Here is a 22229-nt window from a genome sequence, read left to right on the forward strand (position 1 = left end):
AGCCCTCAGGTGACAAATGTTCAGCTGGATCTTTGTTCATTTATCTGAATGTGACTACGCTTGTGTAGGTTAATATTATATAGTCATACATTACCCATTATTCTCTTCTATGTGCAGACAAAATACACTTTTTAACCTTCTCATCTGTTAAGTTTATACATTCAGTTCAATTTTCCTAAAAAGCTTCTTACTCTGAGATTTGGGGTCTTGCCTGAAAACATATCACGGTGTTTAAAATGAAGCAAATGTAGTTACGGATTGATTATTTCTGGTCCAGTAGTTACACTCAGACATGTTTACCTATGATCCGGGATGTGATGTAGGCAATATCCAGCTCCCCTTTAGTGTACCTGTAACAAAGAAAGTTTTTTAAAGAACATTTGTCATAAAATTCTCATGACAGAAAAGTCCAAATCGAATTAATATTAAAATCCATAAAACTATTCCAACCACGGCAAATGTGATTGAGTCCACTAATACCCCAATAAATCCATGAAATATGCACAGTATTAGTGAAACCAAACACCCTTGCTCGGTGTTGTATTACAGGTGTTGTGCTAATGCCCCCAGACAAAGGAGGCATTTAGAGTGAAGTGAGTAAAGCAAATGCTCTGTTCTTGAAAATATCATTAAATATCATTTTTTTTAAAAGGAGATCAATTGAGGACCAGCCTCCACAATGTTGATCCATCTGCTTCTAGCTGTCAGTGCATCAGGCTGCGAGTCATGCACAGCCAAGTAATTAGATTCAAAAGGCTTTAGAGCAGAAGCTTCCGTGTGTTTGGCTTCGGGGAGCTTGTCTTTTTCAGGCTCATCACCCTAGGCTCATCAAAGGAATACCATATGTGAATTCTTCAATCAAGCACCACTGCCTTTCATTCCTAAATCTAGCTATTCCGTGTGGAGTTTTTTTTTTTTAAAACTGGGAGAGCAGCTGGTGTGCACAAACATGCAAGTAAGAAAGACTGCACCATGCAAGTGAAGGAAAAAAGTGCATATGAAACACTTTAAACAGGTGCAGAGTAGAGTGTGATCTGTTGTAACAGAGACTCACTTGTCATTTTCTTGTATTTAAGGAGTCATTTATAAAACTCTTCAATCACGCAGGAGAGCTGGTTACGCAATACCGTGCTCCTCAACCGGCGTGTGTTGAGGGTGTCTAAGGAGTTTACAGTGTTCCCCTTTAAGACGTTTCAGGACACTATGATCCGTCTTACATCATCATACATGTCAATTCCAATAAATCATGTGTTTGTTGTGTGACATAGACAACAAAACAGACACATATGGTGAGATAAATCCATTAAAGCTGTTGCGCCATGCAAATTTCCGTTTCTGCCTAAAGGAAAAAGGGAAATGCAGGCTGCAGGTTTCACAGTGTTATGAAAGGTGCATAATATGCAAACCAGTACAGATGGAACAGATGGCACTGCATATCTGTACTGCTGTGTACTATTTCACAAGAAAATGCAGATAACCTTTTCCTGAACTTATTTTGGGGGCTGGATTACATAATGTTTATTAAGTAAAAATAAAGGAAGAAGAATGTTAAAAAATAAATTTGAAGGAACCAAAAAGAGGAAAACATTTAATGTCCTATTTTCTGTCCAGGAAATACATTTCCACAAATCAGCTGTCATCCCCTGCACCCATCCTGCTGGTTGGTTATTGAGGGAGGGAAGCAGGTCAGGTGTCAGGTTTAATGTAGCCATGGACTATGCAAATGAGCGGCCTCTGTGACCTCCTGAAGCTGTGGTTCAGAGGACGCGTAGACGTGGACGGACACGACTGTAAAGAAGGGCAATGCTGACACCAGAGACTTGTGTTCTTTCTGCTGATCCAGCTAACCAAAACACTGGCTGAGTTAATATGTGTCTGACAGCGGTTACTCAATAACTCTTATGTGTTTAAAGAATATATATATATATATATATATATATATATATATATATATATATATATATATATAGAGAGAGAGAGAGAGAGAGAGAGAGAGAGAGAGAGAGAGAGAGAGAGAGAGATTTTCTGGCATGAGGAAAAAGGCAACTTATTTGACAGTGTGGATTTACTTCTTAGTTACATCTTACTGCACTAATTCATTTTCACAATAGCTTACCTTTGGTCCAACTCTCTTATTTACGGTCTCTCTGATTTGTTCTTATTTTTAAACACTATTCTCCAGTAATGTTTTAACAAATTCAAAATTACATTTAGTCCAACTTCAGTAAAACTACTTTTAGCTCACGACATTGTGAGGGCAGCGAGTGACAACACACACACACACACACACACACCCATGATATCCACAAGCGATTTTTGGGCTTCACTACAGCAGAGTTGTTCTAACCATGTCCCCAGTGACACACACACACACACACACACACAGCACCCATAACTCTCTGGAGGAGAGAAACAATTACAGAGAAACAAAGAGAGATGCCGATAAAGTGTTAGTCTTATTAAACAGTGACAAGTGAATATGTGTTTGGCAGGGGAAGGGCGGAGGGTGTCTGGGACTAAGAACACTGTGCCTTTCACAGAACCAGATGAGGCAGACTGATCTGGACCGTTGCCATCGAGTTGCTCACAGACACAGGAACACACAGACGAGCGGCACAAACAGATTCGTTTTCCTGCAAGCAAAAAAAAACCTTCGGCCAGGTGGACATTGAAGCACGCTTCAATAAATGATTAAGTAACCTTCTCCTGGAATATATAGTGGACGAAAGATGAACCAAGAGGGTATTTTTTGGGATGTTAAAAGTGGACAACTGAGCTCACAGGAGTTTTGCCTTGCGAGCTATGGGGAATTTCTGTCTGTTTGAGATACACCTGAGAAGCTAGAATAGAAAGATAGCATTGAGTTCTTCATGGAGGTCTCAAACCTGCTTTAATTATTTGTTTTTTGCACACTTTAAAGCAGTGGTTCTCAACTGGTCTGGCTCCGGGACCCATCACCCCCCCTTAATGACGAGCCGCAACCCAAATCGAGGAACATTCTCAACATCTCAAATGTATTCAAAATCAAGTTCCTAAGCTGAATTTCATGTTCAGGATGTTTAATTATCCTAAAAACCCAAAGTCTCCCACCATATCAGAATGGTTTGACCCAACCTGGCACACGCTGCTGAAAACATGGACGGCCGAGCCGGCAAATAAAACGACACTCAGCTGCATTAAAAAAGTCCCTTCAAAATAAAATCACAGGATGATTTTTTTTCGTTTCTTTTTTTCTAATTTTTATTTTTCCATGGAGAATCACTGCTTTAAAGGAGTGCTAAAAGCTAAACGCACAATTGACAAACCTGTTCTTCTGGAGGTTATTTCCTATTTAAAAATTCAGAAGCATACAGTAGAGAAACACTATTATACAATTTAGAGTCTTCCTTATGAAGAGCAATGTTCATCAGTCCAACGCTTTGATAGAGAGCCGCGGAACCTCTCAAGAACACGTCATTAGATCCTGCAGCTCGTTATAAAATATCTCTAATTAATTGCTGACTTTGTTTTCATGTTTTATGGAGCAAAGCGAGGAAACCATTGAAAGACGGACAATGGGCCAGACCCAGAAAACCGTGCTACTCTATCTACATAATCCCCTCAGTATGCCTGGATATCTACAGTGTGGCCTGTTGTACAGCTCATTTCACAAGATGTTAATTTATTTATAATGGCCATAAAACAAGTGAGCCCTCAACCTCGGAAATTCAGTTATGATGTCACAGTCATCTTGACAGGTCTTTCCACCTTTGAATAAAACTATTAAATGTTATGCATACAAACTGCACACTTAACGCTCCAGTGTGTCAGATCACAGCGGCACACTTTACGTAGACACTTCTCTGGCATCATCAAAGAAACCTGTCTAAGCAGTTTAAAAGTGCCCTGCACTAAACTGTAGCACATTAGCATACCTTTGCACATCTACTTTTCTTTTCTGAAAGGCTTTTTAGTCGGTTGCCACGGTAGCCTGACTCCCATCGCCGCATCACCCCAACCGCCCACTCACACATGCAGTCAGCACACAAACACAGACCACCTCACACTGGGTCCAAGTGAAATGTATCCTTCTGTATCAGCAGTGCACTGGCCATTTGGCTCACTGAACTGCTATCAATAATTCAGCCAGGGGAGGAGACAGCAAAGAGAGGAGAGGAGATGAAGGCACGGTGGCGCTTAAAATGAGGGTTGAGAGGCAGCCGGGGGGGATTGACACGGACAGGAGAGAGGGAGTTTGTCAAGATGTGAGCTTCAGAGGAAGCAGAGACGACGATCAAACTTGCTGAGTCGATAGTGAGAGAGGAGCCGCGTGTGTCTCTGACAATACAGAGGCCCCTTTGTGCTGCCCTGTGCAGATGCCTGTGCACAAACACACTGGGACGGCCGAGCCGTGCCAGACTCTGCTGCCTCCCTCTTTTCTCCCTCAGCCCACACCGCTCTCTGCCCCTCTGAAGCTACATTACGATGTCATCAGTTGCTGAAACAACATTCAATTGGTCCAAGTAATCACTACAATTCATATTTATTAGATGGACAAGTGCAAAATGGGGTGACGTACCATCCATGCTGCCATGAAACTGTTCAAATTAAATATTGAGGATACAATGTTTTACAAATTGTAGGCAAAGTTAACCAGTGTAACCTTTTGGAAGGGTGAAAGGATGGAGATTGTGACCAGATTTTGTTCGTCTTAAAAATTAATGGAATGAGGGATGCACAGGCTGGAAAGAAAGGCGACAATAGCACATCATGTGTATGAATGCAGCACAAACTTACGTGGCAACCTGATGCATGACCTTGGTGGAGGTGTCTTTCAGCGTGTCCTTCAAGTTGTCTTTGAAGTTGCTGAAGAACTTCCCAGCTCCTCCCTTCACCATGTCCAACAGTCCACCGCTATAGTTAGCATCCATATCTGGGGACAGAGGACCATTAGACAATCAGAATCCAGAGGGAAACAAAATCAACATGTACATAGGAGCCGACACATTGAGGATGCAAAGGTCCACTTTCATGTAAATGTCCAGAAGTCTTTTAAGAATCTATAAATTACTAAATAAATTAATACAATCCTTCAATTACGAACTGGAGTTTTGTGGTTTTCAAGTGATGAACACATGAGTCACTGAGCAACACACCAAGAATATATACGTGTAGGCGTAACAGAGTGAGGGACAAGAAGGACATAAGAGACAGGACACATGCATGCCCTCTGGAGCTGTGCATGTCCATGAGATTACACGATAAAAAGTTAAAGTTGGAACAGACCCGAGTGTTTTACCTTAGTCAGCAACTTTTAAGTGATGAGTGATTATCTGTTTCTCTCTAACTCTCATACACCACGCACATAGCAACCACAGTGGCATCTATAAAAGGACTGAAAAATAAATGTGAGTATTGCACCACTTATGTTATCACTGCCGTGCTTTTAAAACCTTGACGGCAGTTAACAACAGAAAAAGCTGAGCTCCCCAGTCAAATCCATGTTCTCTGTTTTTTTTCTAATGCCTGACCATGTTTACTCTACTGCTAACTGAAAATACATTCTTAATCATTTAATTTGTTTATTGCAATCGGGACTAATGACGTACAATCAAAATTTAATGGGAGTAATCTTCTCCTGTAACTTTCGAAACAAGGGGGGGGTGAGCATTTTTCTCAAAATAGAACTATTCATTTACTACAGCGGCCATATTGAATAGGTCTGTGCTGAGGAGCAGGAACTGAAATGCTTCCCCTGCTTTTGGGTTGTATGTTTTGGTCTATTTTTAACATCCTTACTATGCAAATTTCAGAGTGAGCATGACAGAATGTATTAGGAACATTCTTCCTTGAAATCAAGAGCAATCTGAGCTTAACCTGGATCTGTCAATCAGGTTCAGACACCTGCAAAGGTGAGAAGACGTATCTGTTATATGTGTAGGAACAAATGTGCGTGGAAACACTCTCACTGATGAGAAAGTACAACACAAGTCCAGGCAAACAGGCAACCTCTCCTCCCTACTCACAACCGCCTCCTATTGCTTTTACAGCCAACCAATAGAAACAGAGAGGTGTGGGGGGGGTGGGGGGGGGTGACCCGGGTAGAGAAAAAGAGAAGAGACTGTTCTCGTTATGTCCACAGGGATCAGTGGGCTGTCTGAATTTGTTCGTATATATCCAGCTTGGTGTAAATGACACAGCTGGATGCATGCACACAACAATAAGGCCGACGCACAGCGCTGCAGCACAAATGTCACCACATTGTCACCACACCGTGCCGGGCTGCAGGTGACAGCTGACACTTAAATGATCAAACACTATTTTGTACAAATGTCTAAATTTTCATACCTTTTTACCTTGCTATTGATTTTAAAATGCGTGGGCCTAGTTTCAAACTCTGTAGAGGCGTGTATGCACTGACCTTCAACACTTAAGACAAAATTCCTTTCTATTAGGATTCTTTCAAATTGATTCTGTAACCTAAACATTACAATTTGCCAACACAGGGGGCTTAATCAGCCTCAAGGTTGAGAAATGAGCATTACAGGAGATCACGTTGAAGGTGGATGTTGCAGTACCATGGTTAGAATATAAGCTCGGGCTAATAAAAGCTAACAATTGCTAACACAAGGAGCATTGGAATTGATTGATGTTGTGCTTATTCTGTATCTAAAAATAGTCTTTTTAGTCTAGTATTTTTAAAATACTAAAAGGTTGATGAAACCTGAGTTGTATAATTTGTTTGTTAGTGTCCAAACATAAAATTTAGAAAGTTGATATATACTGTTTTTGCTTCTTGCTTGCTTCTCAAAGGTTAAATTGGTCCATGAAAAAAATGAGTACCTTTTCTGGTTAAAGTTCTGCGATCCTGTATATATTCTGTGCCTCTATTGTATGTTTTATCTATTTCTTTGCTATGTTAGCTTGTCTTGTGCCTCTCGGTCCGTGGCCAGATGGATGTGGGAGGGTGCAGACTGTTGAGCCAGTTATCGTGACAAACCTCGCTAATACAGACACACGGGGGGAGGCTCTGATATATCTTGCATCGGACACCACAGCAGCATCAGAAAGCCAAGCCACTCACAGTATGAGAGAGAGAGAGCGGGACATCAACAGAACAGAGAGCTCTCAGTGTTGCCAGATAGATCAATGAACGTGGCTTCCTTCTTCCAGAGTGCCAACCCCTTAACCCTCGGCATTAGGCCGTGTGAATGGGACAGATGGATACACGGACACACACAGACAGAGACAGACGTGCCAGAGACCAGACGGACATCTGACACCCTTACCGATCACCAACCACCCCAAACCCCTTTCCCCACTGACCCGCCTCCTCCTCCAGCTTCTTTTGTCTCACACAGATGTCCATGGTCGTAGGCTGGCTGTGTGCACAGAGCACCGCAGCGAGGCTCTAAAGACTTAACTTCTACTATTCATTGTGAAATATTATATAAGTAAAGATGGTATCTGGTATGATGGTGTAATATTGTGTTAATCATGAGTTAATTTTTCGATGTTTGATAAATAGTGGCGTTTTGTAATCCTTTTTGGACTGGCCAAGTCTTTAGCATGACAGGGAAATTTAATTAACTAAGTAATAAATAGTTAGTCAATAGTAGTTGTATTATCATTATAGCAATGGTAAACAAAACAAGTGAGCTAGTATAACTGAATTCAATAAACGGTAGGGGATTTATCCGTTTTAAATGCATAGATTAGTCTTATAATCCATCACATGATCAAACAGCTAGCTGCCAACTAAACATCAGAATTTGGAATATTTATCCTTCTGCTGACTAAAACTGAAGTGGGATTTCTTTAAAGCCCATGTGAAATATCAACTGATTGTTGTTATCATGATATAAACATCCCTGACCATTGACTGCAAATGAGTTATCTACATCATATTTGACGTATTTTAACACATTATGGTCACTAGAATAATCTATTATGTGCCAATAAATGATCAAAACAGATCTACAACATCTATCTAAATCCAGTCTGGTCTGTAGGCTGTTAAATGCATCAGTAGCTACATGGTCACCTTCTGAGTTGGCACTTCATGTAACAACAACAACACCTACAATGCAGACGATTTTAGAACTTGTACACAAGCCCAATGGTGCAGGGGCATGTATCATAATCTGTGCAGAGCCCAATGTAGCCGTTGAGGTAATACATGGTGTTGGAGCCGCTATGAGCCACAGCATCTCTCCATACTTCCGCTATTGCTAGCCATGGTGTTGCCCACCGCTAAAACCTTGACCCTGACACCGGGACAGTTACCGGATCCGTTAATACCGCGACGAGTCATCACGTGTTACACAAGCACTCGATCTCCACGTCGGCTTGCGCGATCCCCCCCCCCCCCCATCCACGTTCCCGGGGGCGGGGAGGACGCTTACCTGAGCTGTCCATGGTGCTGCAGTCCTCCTCTCTCAGGGAACCCGCCTTCGGTCCGAGGGTTGACGCTGTGGTGCTCGCGACTGCGCCGCCGCCGCCGCCGCCGACTCTGCCGAAGCAATCTCCGCCGCTATCGACCAGCTGCAAAGATTCGTAGCCATCGTAACTAGTCTTTTTCTTGTAGGCCCCCAACAAGCTCATTACCAAAGCGCACGAGAAAAATAAAAATGAAAAGGAGAAGAAGAAAAAAAAAACCCGATTAAAGACAAAAGAAGCTCCAAAGACGTGGGCTGCGCCGCGCCGCCGCCGCCGCCGCTGCTACTGCTGGGTGCGCCGCATGTCCGAGCAGGAGAGGACGACCCTCCTTTCCCCTCTGTTTTATGGGAAGATGAGTATTTTGCCGGTCGGTCGGTGTCTCCGTCTCTCTCCCCAGCTCTCTCTCTCTCTCTCTCTCTCTCTCTGCCCCACCGCCCCCCTCCCCTCTCCTCCTCTTTCCTCAGCAGCACCGCATTTCACTACGACGCCTCGCTGCTGCTGCTGCTGCTGCTGCTGCTGCCTGTGGATGTAGACTCTAATCCTCGCATGTTATCTATGATTCACATACTGAAATCTGCCGAGTGCACCGGTAGCTTTTGTTTCCGTAAAAGAGGATTTGTAATATTAAGAAAGTAGAAGAATTAGGTTCTGTAAACAATATGCATCGTGATAATTGTGTAAAAGAAAAGATTGCCTATTGTGCATAACAATATAATTCACCACCAGGTTAATAGGTATATCATAATGATGGCAATATTAAAGTTGATTAAAATAGATCAACAGGTAAGATTTCTGGATTAATTGAATGATTAAAAAAATGGCCTACACATTCCTAATTGTATCCACACATATATCATAACATGATAATACATTTACATTGATATAACAGAGATATAAATATTAAATATTTGGTTAAAATCATGAGTTAGGGCCCTTCAAAAGACTTCATTTCATAAATGGGTCCAGGATGGCCTTGTCAGTAAAGTTCAAATGAAAGGGGTTGTGTAGTCAGCGTTGCATGAAAACAGTGCTTGGCTCAAAGGAAACTGCTGCTGCATCAAGGCAAATGTTCTCAAAACTGCAGTGGCCTCTGAATATTAACAGGCTTTATTTTAATTTAATTTAAAGATTAAGGATTTGTAATTTTAGCTCTAAATGTGTGCCAATATTCTGTTAAATGATCCTGGATCCATGAAGGACAGAACATCATGGCATGCTTCCTTCCTCGGCCTTGTCCCCTGGCAACAGAAACCCTGCATGGTTCTGAAAAGAGGACATGAGCCTGGGAAACTCTTTTAGGAGAGAAAACTGGAGCTCAAAGCACAGCAGGAACGGAATGTCCAAAAGGGAGGAAAGATACCCCCACCGTCACCGGACATGAAGGGTTGCTGCTGCATTGTTGCCATGGAGCTTCCTGTCCAAACTGTGCCAACCAATGTTTACCCCTTGATGTCCTTATATGCATGGGACTGTTGAGGATACAGCAGGTGTGGTGAGGACGTCACGATTCCTTCCCCCGATCAAAGGTTTTCACACAATGCACAAGTCCAAACCCCTAAAAAACCCAAAAAAAGAAACACTAACTAGAGCTGAGATATTTTAATGTTGGGTTCATGGAATAAAAATCTATATAAATCACCATGTTGAATTACAATGGCCATATTACACTGTTTTTCTTGCATTTTATTGAGAAAATAATCAGCTGAAACCATTAATTAAAATAAAACAGCCCTGACTGAAAATATTAATAAAAATGTATCGTCCAACTAGAAGTATTGCAGACTTTGAAAAAAAACATGTATATGATATTACATATTTTTACCTTCATCAGATCTCTGATATTTATTCCAAAAGTTTTAACACAATTTCAAAGCATTGTATTATGGTTCCACTTCAACCCATGTGTGTGGGCTAACCATTGCATATAGACAATGGGGTCACAAGAATAAGTCAATGCCCCACACGCTGCTCCACTTAGTGACATTGTAGGCGCTGTAACACAAATTTTCTCATGGTGGATTTTGAGTTATGATGCCGGTTGAGGCATGTATTGCATCCCTTATGAGAATTCTCAAAAGGCCTTTAAATGCAATGCAGAGTGAATTTTAAACTGTTTTATGACTGTGATACGGAATGTGGCTTTACGCTTATTGGTTTTTACCATCACTTGTACGGATTGAGGGTTAATGATTACTCCTCTAAGAGTTAGAGAAGAATCCAGGAATCTGCTGACTCAATTGACAAGACAGACATGTGACTTGAATCGTTGAGACTTTAATACAAGGATTGTTGGTCTGTTTGATAAAAACTGAAACATAAAAAATGATAAAAACCAACATTTCTTTATAGAGGAACAACAACGTGGATACTACCCACTTAACATTGGAAAAAATAAAAAATGATAAACTTCTGTCTGACTATTCCGTTCATAATAAGTGAATAATGGGACTAAATGACCATTGTCAGTGCGTGAAACCTCACAAGCTGTGTTAAGCTGCTCACGTGACCTGCGCGCCCTATAGGGAATGTGACGTCACGTGATGGACAAAACAAGAACGGGGCTGTGTGTAGAGCCATGAAGATGGTGATCTTGATAACACCGATAATCAGTAAAACTTCCGATACACATCCATCACGTCCAAATCTCCATACTAGTAAATAATAAAGAGAGCTCTTGCCGTCGTTAAATCGACCTGCGGACAGGGTGCTAGTGCCTCTCGCTGGTGTCCTGGTGACGTCATTACCGTAACGACGTCGTCAGCTGACACCCAGCTGCTATCACAGCGGCTACCCCGTACGCGTGAAATCAGTCCAGCCCTTCGTTGAAAGCCACAGCACAGCAATGACTACGAAACACCACATAAACCGACCCACCTGCTCAGCCAACAATAAACCAACAGAGGGATGCTCGTGTTGCATCGAGGCCACGAAGAGGCCATACGTTTGCGTTTTTTTTAAGATAACGGTGTCCCCTTAAAGTGAGAACAAACGGAGTAACGTGTTGACATCCTACAGGAGCTTGTTGGTGCTAAAAGCATCTGTCCATCTGTCGCGGGAAGGGTGGAGGGTGGAGGGGGGGGATGTAGTGGAGTAAAGTGCATTTCCAGAGGCAGCAGCGCGATATTATGTAACACACACAGACCATGATGCGTTTTCCTTGTTGAAAGAGATGTAGGCCACGAAATGCGTCTCATCAATCACATCAAATGAAAATAAACCGATGACATTACCTCGCAGACTGCTTTCATTCATCGGATGTTTCCGTATGGTGTCGTGGTGGAGATGCGCTTTGAGAACGGACCTCCGTTTACAAGCGGCCGACCTTTGATTTGTCATCCGCTGCCAGTCAAAGGTCAAAGCGTAAAAACGCCCTGCAGGACCCGCTCTCCGGCCAGGATCGCCCGGAATCTCCCGGTTAACCGCTCGGTAAATTGACAGAAGCAGTTACGTGACGGCATCACATTTATGCACGAGCGCACCAAACAGAGTGCGGCGATGACCGATTGGTGGATCTGCAAGTGATGCGGATGCGCGTAAAACGAGGAAGCGCAAGGTCGAGTCGATGCTCGTGAATCCGCGAGCCGCCGGCGCAGCCTCCAAAAACCTGCAATGGAGCTCAGGAAAACTGGCTTCGACGGCCCCGCTGCTCCAACAGTACTGATGAGAACCCATAAAATAATTGTTGTGGAGATTATAGATTTTTTTTTTATAAATTAGGTCACCAAAGTATTTACCACCGCCGTCAAACGGTAGAGGTCCCCATAACAACAACAGAGACCATATGGCCTGTGAAAACAAACACGACTGAAACGCAACACCAAATGTGCTGCACTTCAGGCTTCGGTCACACGGTGGTCAGACCTGAATCTAAATCTGCTCCGTGGTCAGTGTGAGCAGTGAGCACACACTGCGGTGCTGCTCCCTCTGCGAGAAGTCAACACAGATGGGAGTGCAATCCCAAATTCTGATGCCCAGGGGGTTTATTTAATACGTTTTGCGTTGAATGCAAGTTTTCACACGTTCCTCCTGAGGCTTCCTGTTTTTTCTCACATGATATAAAAGACCATGGAGCAAAGAGGGGGAGGAGCAATGCATTGCAATTACTTGCATGTGTTCTGGAAAGGAACAAAAGAAGAAGAAAGAAGTCTCTCATAAGCATGGATTTGAATGAATACTGTTCTTTAAAGTTTGAATTTTAATTTGTTTATCATGTTTAAAGTTTTTTGGCCTACACTGTCCTTTTGCTAACAGTATCTTCATTTAAAGCATCTGTGAAGAAAACTGTTTGCACCCAATAACAGAATGAATCAGCTGTCATTCTTTCATAAAATACTTACAATAACATACGACTACAGGATTTGTACATACAAATATAATAAGGCAGGAACTTGGTCAAATAGTTTTTTTAATCTGAGAATGTAACATAGTCAGAGACCGAGAATTCAAAATAAGGAAGGAAAATCCCACAATACTGTGGTTACACAACGGCAGAGGGGTGTGGTCCCATATAACATAGCACTTTAACTCCAAACCCTTTCATTCAGCCACACAGACTGGCATATCACGCTCCCCAACATGAAACCAAAGTGTCAATCAGATGCAGTCCTACTACAATCCACAGACATCTTATCCTCTTTCTATTGAAAGAAAACGGTTTTATCTTCCTTTGTATCTTTGGTCTGTCATCTCCCAGGTCTCCGACACCCACTTTAGACCATAAGGAAACCGAGAATGAGGCAAATTTGTTCATAAAATAAATTATAATTTAGAAAAACCTCTTTGCTTTTTTTTATTATTACAAAACCTTTACCAATCACTTGTAAAATGCATTAACACATAAAATACATCAGGAAATAAGACAAATATACACTTTATATGATTAATGCTTCTGAATCATACAATTTTGCAATTACTGAAATTCAACTGACTTAAAGTAAAAAATTTAAAAAAATCGAGGAAAATACTACTATTCGATTTTGATGATTCCAATCTATTGGAAACCATATATATAAAAAAGATATGTAACAGCATTGAAGGCAATCTATATTCTGTGCATTAGTCTTCATCCCAGCCAGAGTGTGTTGGGACTGAGAGAGCTTTTGTAATATTGCGCAAGTCCAGCAGCTGCGTAGTAGATGGTCCTGCACTGCATGTTATTAGTTGCAGATTGCGTAATATTCTTCAGCAGTGTTTGTTTAATTGATGGCTATTTTAGCAAAACAACCACAAACTGGTTTGAAGGTTTGTTGTACCAGTAGACTTGTGGGCATTATGTTCAGCATATTACACATGACTTACAGAAATTGGACCCTTGAATCTGAAAGTGAAAGCTGTGGGGATGACTTAGTTATCGGTTATAGCGTTGTTGTTGTTTTTAACCACTTAAACAAAGAGTCTTTGTTTTCATGGGGTAATTTCACTCTCAAACTGCACAGAGTATAACCATAGAGGCGACAACGTGATCGTTTACTTGATTATGAAAATTAAAGCATACACAATTAAATATGACAGACTAATGTTTCAAGGGTTCGATTTCATATCAATATTCTACCTTTTTCCCTGAATTGTGGTGACAATTGCAATTGGAACAAATTGTAGATAAAAAGCAAAGTGCTGCCTGACGCAGGGTACTTGTGTAATATTTGGATGAATAGTTAAAATCAAAATGAAATGTCTCAAAATAGTGCAGAAATCAACACAATCAATAAAGCTCTAGAATTGCATAAAACCGTTCATTTGATAAAACCCCTTTGGCAACTCTACTACAAATTTGTTTGAAGACTAAAGTTTTGTTCAGTTCACTTAGACCTCAACAAGAGGGAAACTAAAAGCTGAGTCACACGTCTTAAAACATCAGCTCCATCTACTAGAAATAAGAAACTGTTCTCTTCTGGGTCTTATCAATCAGAATGTCAGGGTCTCTGGGTTTGAACGTAACCTGATGGCTGTGTGTGCATCTTGGTGCTGAGGAGGGAATTTATATAAGGCCAAATACGGTCCGTGTCTGTACCAGAGAACGAGTGCAGGATTCCTTGTGACCTGAGAAAAAGAAATTAAAAAAATATATATATATTTGAACATTTGGAAACATTTCTGGATCACATTTCTAAAGTGATTGATTGAATGGTAGGATGTGGCATTGGAAGGCACGTGCTCTTCTTCCTTGTCAAAAACCGGGCCTACACTGCATTACCCACATTGCAACTCACTAGCTGGATCAGAGACTCAGATGACTCAGATCTTAATGGCAGCGGATGTAGCATCAAGAAGAGAAGCGTCAGAGGAAGAGGAAGAGGCTCGGGAAGACGAGTCCTCTCTAAAAGAACAATGCCATCGCCAGATTCTATTCATTTTACAATTTTAAGTTGTCAACTGACTTCAGTCATATCACTTTGTTCAAATACATGCGTATTTGAAGTTTTTATGTATGTATTTGTACTCCCTGAGACCCATAAACTCATTATGATGTCTAAAAATAGTGAAGTTCCCTTTTTAGTAAGGCAATTTAATTTATAGTTATATAATTATAAGCTAATTTGATTCAGACATTCATCTAACACATCCAAGAGAAGGAGAATGAACGCACTGTATGAACTGTATGAATTATTTATTGACATCTGGGTTTGATTTTCTAAGTGCAACCTTGCTTGTGACTGCATTGCTTTTCCAATGAAAAATGTTAAACAATGTTCTAATAACACCAGATTCATCTGCTAAAATGTATATTTCATTGATTCTGATTTCGATATTCAGAGCAAAAACTGTCTGTTTGTAAAAAAAATGAAAGCAATGTATTTACTGACTTGTACAGGTCTATGACGGGCTTGGCGACATCTTTGTAGTGTCTCAGTCTGGCCATCAGGGCTTCGGGTTTGTCATCATCGTGCTGAATCAGTGGCTCCCCAGTGATGTCATCCTTACCCTGACACAACACAAGGTAACACATGCAACAATGTAAAACAATCTAGAAAAGGCCAATCAAAATCGAATGTCAAAATAAGTTAAACTCAGTTAAATCCCACTGCATGTAGACACCTACGGTATGTACCGCCATTACTGCATTGTTGTCTTTTGGAGCTCATGCGTTATAAAGATATCAATAACACCACATCTACATTGGCCATGAAATTGGGTTGGACATTTTTTCGGTCACTGAAAGGGAGTAAACTAATAACTCAGAGCACACCCGTGATTGAGGGATTGCCTGAAGACTATGGTTTATGACAGAGTTATCAACTCCCCCCCCCCCCGTATGAGAGCAGTGCAAAGCGGTGGCAAATAGCGAGTCATCGGGGCACACAGGCACTCACTTGTACCTAAACGCAATAAGACGGTCAGATGACACCACAGAGTAAGAGGACAACATCCGTCAGTGATCAGGTGGACATAACTCCACTATATCTTCCAGTAGCAAATGTATTCATTTAAGGTGCAATATTTAAGAATTTTCTTTTCTAATGTTAAACTAGTAGATGCAAAACATTTTGGACATGTAAACGTATATATTTGTTGTGTACATTAGACCTTTTGCTGTAAGTATGTTAACTGTTTTATCCACTCCTAGGTTTGTGACCAGTACAGACTTACGTATATTAAGAAACAAAACCATTCAAAATGGTCTTTTAATCCCATTTAACAACCGGGACATTTGAAGTGAAACAAAAAGCAGCAGGAGTGTTGTTGTTGGTGTGCGAGATGCTAGGGTAATGAACACATCTGGTTCCAATCTCTCCTTTTAACAGGCCTCCACCCTGCTGCAGCCAAAAATTAAATGAATACCAGCTTAAAAATACTACATACTTGATCTTGTGAGGAAGAAACGGACCCCCAGGACAATCAATGGTAACGAAAAAAGAAAGAAAAGTGCTGAATATTTTAGGGACTGTAACTGCACTGTCTTTTAAAAACGTTGCAGACCTGCACTCGGGGTGGGTTGAAGCCCATGTTGTAGACCCGCCCACTGGCTTGATGGATCCAGCGGGCGCTCAATCTCTCCTTCAGAGTCTCGAAGGGGATGTTGAGGCTGATGACCATGTCCAGCTGGCACAGGTTGTTCATGGCGTTGGCCTGCGACAGAGTGCGGGGGAAACCTAAAGAGAGAGCAGGTGGGGACGGAGGAAGGTTCAGTCGGACATTTATTGGTCAGTTTCACACTTTCATACTGCAAATCGGTTGCTGATAAACATGCACTCGAGTTGCTGTGGTTTGAGATAACATGTAGAAGTGACATGACAACATCATCATCATGCTCATACGCATCAACTTCCTAGAAAAATGTCACCAAACCCAGAGGTGCCAGATTTAAAGTCTCCTCACCACCAAGGTGTTGTCAGGGAATCATAAACCTCTGGATCAAATGCAATATTCTTGGCAATCAAGATTTAAGTCCATTTCCTCTCCGTTTGTTCTGATGTGAATGCATTTTTGGCTGGTCTTCAATGCGTGGCTTCCTTACGCGTTACACCGGAAGCTCGCACTCACTCGGTATGTTCCATTGTGTTGTCACGTGAGAGCTGTTAAATGCCTCCAACCACAACATCACGCTGCGTGCCAATGGGGCGACGGGGAAACGCCAGTCCTGTCACGAACGGTGCTGGAGCAGGCGGAAGCAGGACTCAAATGCAGAGGTTCTCGAACAACGTGCTCTTTAATCTTGACAAGAAAACAATAACGTGCTCCAACGGCAAGGGACACATAGACATGGACAGTGACGCGACAAAGGACAACTGGCACACAGGGCTTAAATACACAAGGGAGGTGCAGGTGATTGGACACAGGTGGAATCAATCACGCAATCACAAGACAAGGCAGGAAGTGAAGTTAACCCAGGACCACAAGAGACATGAAACTTCAAACTAAAACCGGAAGCGAAGCCAAACCGTGACAGAACCCCCCCCTCAAGGACCGAATTCCAGACGGTCCTAAAGGGGAGCAGAACCGGAAAAAATCAGACAAGGGGAGGGAGGGTGGGGACCCGACAGCTAAGGTCCGGCGGCCTGCCGGGGCGGCGGCCAGGCGTGGGGGTCTCGGGGGGTCTGCCGGGTCGGCGACCGGGCCTCGGGGTCTCGGGGGTTCTGCCGGGTCGGCGGCCGGGCCTCGGGGTCTCGGGGGGTCTGCCGGGTCGGCGGCCGGGCCTCCGGGTCTCGGGGGGTCTGCCGGGTCGGCGGCCGGGCCTCAGGGTCTCGGGGGGTCTGCCGGGCCGGCGGCCGGGCCTCAGGGTCTCGGGGGGTCTGCCGGGTCGGCGGCCGTGCGTCGTGGCGGGGGGCGCCGAGCAGTGCGGCTGCGGCGTCGTCGTGGCGGGGGGCGCCGAGCAGTGCGGCTCCGGCGTCGTCGTGGCGGGGGGCGCCGAGCAGTGCGGCTGCGGCGTCGTCGTGGCGGGGGGCGCCGAGCAGTGCGGCTGCGGCGTCGTCGTGGCGGGGGGCGCCGAGCTGTGCGGCTCCGGCGTCGTCGTGGCGGGGGGCGCCGAGCAGTGCGGCGGCCCAACCCCTGACCCCACCCCCCCCTCAAGGGCCGGATCCCAGACGGCCCCCAGGGGTGGGGGGGAGAGGACCAAGGGATGGGAGGGAGGGGGCACGATCAGGGGCCGTGGGGACGGGCCAGGAGACTGGACTCTGGGGGCCGGAACGGGCGGAGACTGGACTCTGGGGGCCGGAACGGGCGGAGACTGGACTCTGGGGGCCGGAACGGGCGGAGACTGGACTCTGGGGGCCGGAACGGGCGGAGACTGGACTCTGGGGGCCGGAACGGGCGGAGACTGGACTCTGGGGGCCGGAACGGGCGGAGACTGGACTCTGGGGGCCGGAACGGGCGGAGACTGGACTCTGGGGGCCGGAACGGGCGGAGACTGGACTCTGGGGGCCGGAACGGGCGGAGACTGGACTCTGGGGGCCGGAACGGGCGGAGACTGGACTCTGGGGGCCGGAACGGGCGGAGACTGGACTCTGGGGGCCGGAACGGGCGGAGACTGGACTCTGGGGGCCGGAACGGGCGGAGACTGGACTCTGGGGGCCGGAACGGGCGGAGACTGGACTCTGGGGGCCGGAACGGGCGGAGACTGGACTCTGGGGGCCGGAACGGGCGGAGACGGGAGTCTTGGGGCCCGCTCAGGCTGGAACGGGCGTCTTGGGGCCCGCTCAGGCTGGAACGGGCGTCTTGGGGCCCGCTCAGGCTGAAACGGGCGTCTTGGGGCCCGCTCAGGCTGAAACGAGCGTCTTGGGGCCCGCTCAGGCTGGAACGGATATCTGGGGGCCGAGTCGGGAGCCGGGACTGCGGGGGTTCGTCGGCTCCTTCTCCTCGGATTGAGGAGGTCCCGGAGCCTGAAGCATTCCTCCTGGTAGCTCCTGGGGCCAACAACGACATCAGTCTTCCATTGAAAAAATGGGCTTCTTACGTCGAGGTAGTCAGGCCCCAGGTCGCTCCAGGAGTCCGCTGGCATGCCGGTGTTTCGCCGGGCAGCCTGCTGCATGCTCCGTGGTCCCCCAAACGCAAGGCGAGTTCCCAAATATTTATCATTAGGGTAAAACCCTGCTGAGTCCTTCCTTGGTCGCGTCATTCTGTCACGAACGGTGCTGGAGCAGGCGGAAGCAGGACTCAAATGCAGAGGTTCTCGAACAACGTGCTCTTTAATCTTGACAAGAAAACAATAACGTGCTCCAACGGCAAGGGACACATAGACATGGACAGTGACGCGACAAAGGACAACTGGCACACAGGGCTTAAATACACAAGGGAGGTGCAGGTGATTGGACACAGGTGGAATCAATCACGCAATCACAAGACAAGGCAGGAAGTGAAGTTAACCCAGGACCACAAGAGACATGAAACTTCAAACTAAAACCGGAAGCGAAGCCAAACCGTGACAAGTCCAGAGTTTCCAGGGTTGAAGACACCGTTTTAGTCAACTTTTAGATCTGAGATAAATGAAAGCACGCTGTGTGCAGGTGTGTGTGTGCGTGACCTACCTTGATTTGTTTGCTATTTCTTGTTTGCCCCAAAAAGTATTTGTTTAGTGATCATGTTTCAAGGTTTAAACGCGTGTGACACCAACCAGTCCGTTTTGTCAATGTTTGGTGTCTCTCTCTTAGCGATTTGGATAATATTTTACTTGAGAAAGACAAGAGTTTGTCATCTCAGGATCTCATATGCTGCTCTATACTATGGAAAGAAAGTTTATATAAGGAAATACATAACTAGTTTTTTGTTTTTTCCTGAGCACTTACAGTTATAAGTTGTGAGGCTTTTGATACCGACCAGGAGAGCACAGGGAACTTATTAGACACCCGTTGTTCCTAAAAAACCCACTGCTAATCCTCTATGAAGGATGAAGCTCAGCGTAAATTGAATCAGGAAGAAGCTGCTTATGGACGTTCACTTTTTAGTTAACCAATTTTTCCTACAACGTCCAATAGTCGATCTTGTTCATTGATCAATAATCCAGGTTGAGCCCACCAGAAGTCCACTCCCCGTTGCATCCAGATCTGCAGCATTCTTCTCCAAACCCCGGAAAGGAAATGACGTCACGTTCTTCTTAATCGCCAGAGATTATCGGCATTTCTCATCCTTTGGTGCACATGTCCATGAACATGTTTGCTCACACAGAACGAAGAACTTCCTGATTTAACTGTAAGTTGAAGAACAGAAGAGCGTGCGTCCTCCAAAGGCCGGCTGGTACTGTATTCAGCACTAATCACCCACACATGTAGGACGAAGCAGCACGTACTTTTTCCACTTACCTACTCGAAGACACGCTGGATGTGGGACTTTGGGGACCATGTTTCTAAGCATGCAGAGGTGTAGTAAATGCCTGCCCCGGGTGGTTTAAAACAAGTCTGGGAGTTTTGGGGGTGGCAACTGGAGGGACCAATCAGATTTAAAGGGGTGCTGGAAGTTCCCATTGCTGGCCCTGACTCCTCAACAAATAACAATTCCCTCACTACAATGGATACAGGCTGCTTTTACATAATGATAGTGTACTAAAGAATATAGAATGGACCGTGCTCTCATACCATCCAGCAGCCAGCTTTGGTCAATCAGCTGTTCCAGTCTGGGCAGCATCAGGCTGGTCATCACATGGTCAGGCACCAACATGCTTCTTTCTACGTAGGTCCTCACCTGCGCACCTGCCTCTGAAACACATCAGACAGGTAAAGACACATATCGGCTTCCCGCTTCCAAAGTTAAAAAGACAGGACAGAGCTTGTTGAATTTCACACAAACTCCTGCATGTCAACTATCAGATATTATGAATTACGCTGAATTTCAAAGAAAAAATGCCTAGTTATTGGATCCAGCAGGTCACGACTTCCTTTCAGTACGGCCAACCAAGACATGATTTAACTTAGTAACTTTAACGTACTACACTGAACTGTACAATTGAATGTCACTATACATGGGCTTGGCAGGCCTTAAATGATCTCCAGCTGGGTAACGAATGAGGAAGTTGAAAATTATGCAATCGTGATTTAAAGTGCAAGTTTGGGGAAATAAAGCCCTTGGTTGGGACACTTCACCACCAGATGGAAATCAGATGATAAAACGTAAAACGTTTTAGCCAAAATGTCTCATATGTTATGGCTCAGTTTGAATCATGAAAGTTTACTGTGGAACGAACTTCTGGAAAACAACTGAGGATCAAAGCATCGCACATCACACTTTATTCTGCAGGCGTATTTTCGTATTTTTTAGATGGATATTGACAGAAACAAGCAGTTTCTTGGTGTTTGCGGGCAGATGTCTCCTACCTGTATTCGCCGCTATGCTCTCTCTTAGGTAGTGGCCGCTGGACAGATACTGCAGGCCAAAGCTTTGTGCAATCCGCCTGGATATCGTTCCTTTCCCCGATCCCGGTGGACCCATGATAGCCGCTCGGAACAACTTGGCCATGACTTCCGAAAAAGAGACGGCAAACGGGAAAACCCCTGAGATGAACAACTTTTAATGTTTGGTAACGTTGTCCTGTGTGTGCGCGTGCGTGTGTGTGCGTGTGCGTGTGTGTGTGTGTGTGTTCGCGCGCGCGTAAGAAGGAAGTAAATTACCTCTGAATTAAATCCCCCCCCCCCCCCGATCAAATGTGCGCATGAGTGACCCGAGTGGTCCAAAGCTGCGAGCTTCTGAAATAGGTCTCGCCAATGAAAATGGCAGTTTATGTGCGGGTCCGCAGCTCTCACGGCAGAGCCCACTCTGTGCGCATGTTGGGGCTATCCTGCTCTGTGACTCTGATCGACTCAAAGCGATCCTTTTTCCTTTTTTTTTTTCTTTTTTTTTTCTTCTCTCGGTTCTCTTAAGGACACACTACACCCGCCTACGTCTTCACGGACCGAGATGTTTCTCTGCGAATGAATGAGAGAGTCTCAACAACGCCCTATTTTTTTTTCTGCACACATCATCCAGAAAAAATGCGGATGGCTGAGTTGCACGGACTTCGCAGGGTAAACTGGTTACTGTAGTTTTTACAACGACAACAACTGTTGGTCTTAGGTTCCACATGGACTCGGAAATCAAATTATTACATTTTTCCCAGCAAATGGATGCGACACGAAAAACATCCTTCCAGCTTTTTAATGAAATCTATTGAGGATGAATTTGGAGAAAGTGTATGTGAGCCACATTTCTATACACAGCTGTTTCAGGAAGAGAAGTGGGAAATCAGATAATCACACCTTAAATGAAATGATTAAAATAAATGTAAATAGTGCATTTAAATTATCCATGAGCTTTTCTGCGTTATTACAAAAGTTTACATTTCTAAATATGGAATAAATAAAGTTGAGTCAATAATGCCAACAAAAAAAAATGTCTTGGATTCCTGCACT

At 44.4% G+C, this 22229-nt stretch overlaps 2 protein-coding genes across 8 annotated transcripts in view; both read right to left on the minus strand.

Moving 5' to 3' along the window:
* dnajc6 (DnaJ (Hsp40) homolog, subfamily C, member 6) overlaps positions 1-12072 on the minus strand; it is a 34582-nt gene extending 22510 nt beyond the window's left edge. For 5 of the 6 annotated variants that reach the window (XM_037470388.2, XM_037470386.2, XM_037470383.2 and 2 more), the window contains exons 1-3: positions 8385-8847; positions 4777-4912; positions 301-350 (exon numbers count right to left, since the gene is read on the minus strand). In XM_037470388.2, the coding sequence (XP_037326285.2) occupies positions 301-350; positions 4777-4912; positions 8385-8583 (385 nt within the window). In that variant the 5' untranslated portion in view covers positions 8584-8847. Of the gene's footprint in view, positions 1-300; positions 351-4776; positions 4913-8384; positions 8848-11648 lie in introns of those variants that run through there. The other variant, XM_037470387.2, reaches the window with a different exon arrangement.
* Positions 12073-12805: 733 nt separating this feature from the next.
* ak4 (adenylate kinase 4) lies at positions 12806-21805 on the minus strand. Of its 2 annotated transcripts, XM_037470390.2 has the most exons (6): positions 21453-21805; positions 21159-21302; positions 20424-20543; positions 16336-16508; positions 15222-15340; positions 12806-14457 (listed from the first exon to the last, which is right to left on the minus strand). In XM_037470390.2, exons 2-6 carry the CDS (start codon positions 21298-21300, stop codon positions 14331-14333), a joined length of 681 nt encoding a protein of 226 aa, XP_037326287.1. In that variant the 5' UTR covers positions 21301-21302; positions 21453-21805; the 3' UTR covers positions 12806-14330. The 2 variants fall into 2 exon arrangements, with proteins under 2 accessions (XP_037326287.1, XP_062419422.1); XM_062563438.1 differs by lacking the exon at positions 21453-21805 and having other exon boundaries at positions 21159-21436.
* Between the last annotated feature and the right edge of the window lie 424 nt (positions 21806-22229).

The sequence above is a fragment of the Pungitius pungitius genome, chromosome 7, assembly GCF_949316345.1.
Source record: "Pungitius pungitius chromosome 7, fPunPun2.1, whole genome shotgun sequence".
Taxonomy (NCBI): domain Eukaryota; kingdom Metazoa; phylum Chordata; class Actinopteri; order Perciformes; family Gasterosteidae; genus Pungitius; species Pungitius pungitius.

Excerpts from the sequence above, each read along its gene's own strand:
- ak4 (XM_037470390.2), bottom strand. The coding sequence starts at position 21,300 with ATGGCCAAGTTGTTCCGAGCGGCTATCATGGGTCCACCGGGATCGGGG. Across the intron at positions 16,509-20,423 it reads CCAAAGCTGGCTGCTGGATG|GTTTCCCCCGCACTCTGTCG; the intron begins GTATGAGAGCAC and ends CTCTCTCTTTAG. Across the intron at positions 14,458-15,221 it reads CCCGTCATAGACCTGTACAA|GTCACAAGGAATCCTGCACT; the intron begins GTCAGTAAATAC and ends TCTTTTTCTCAG.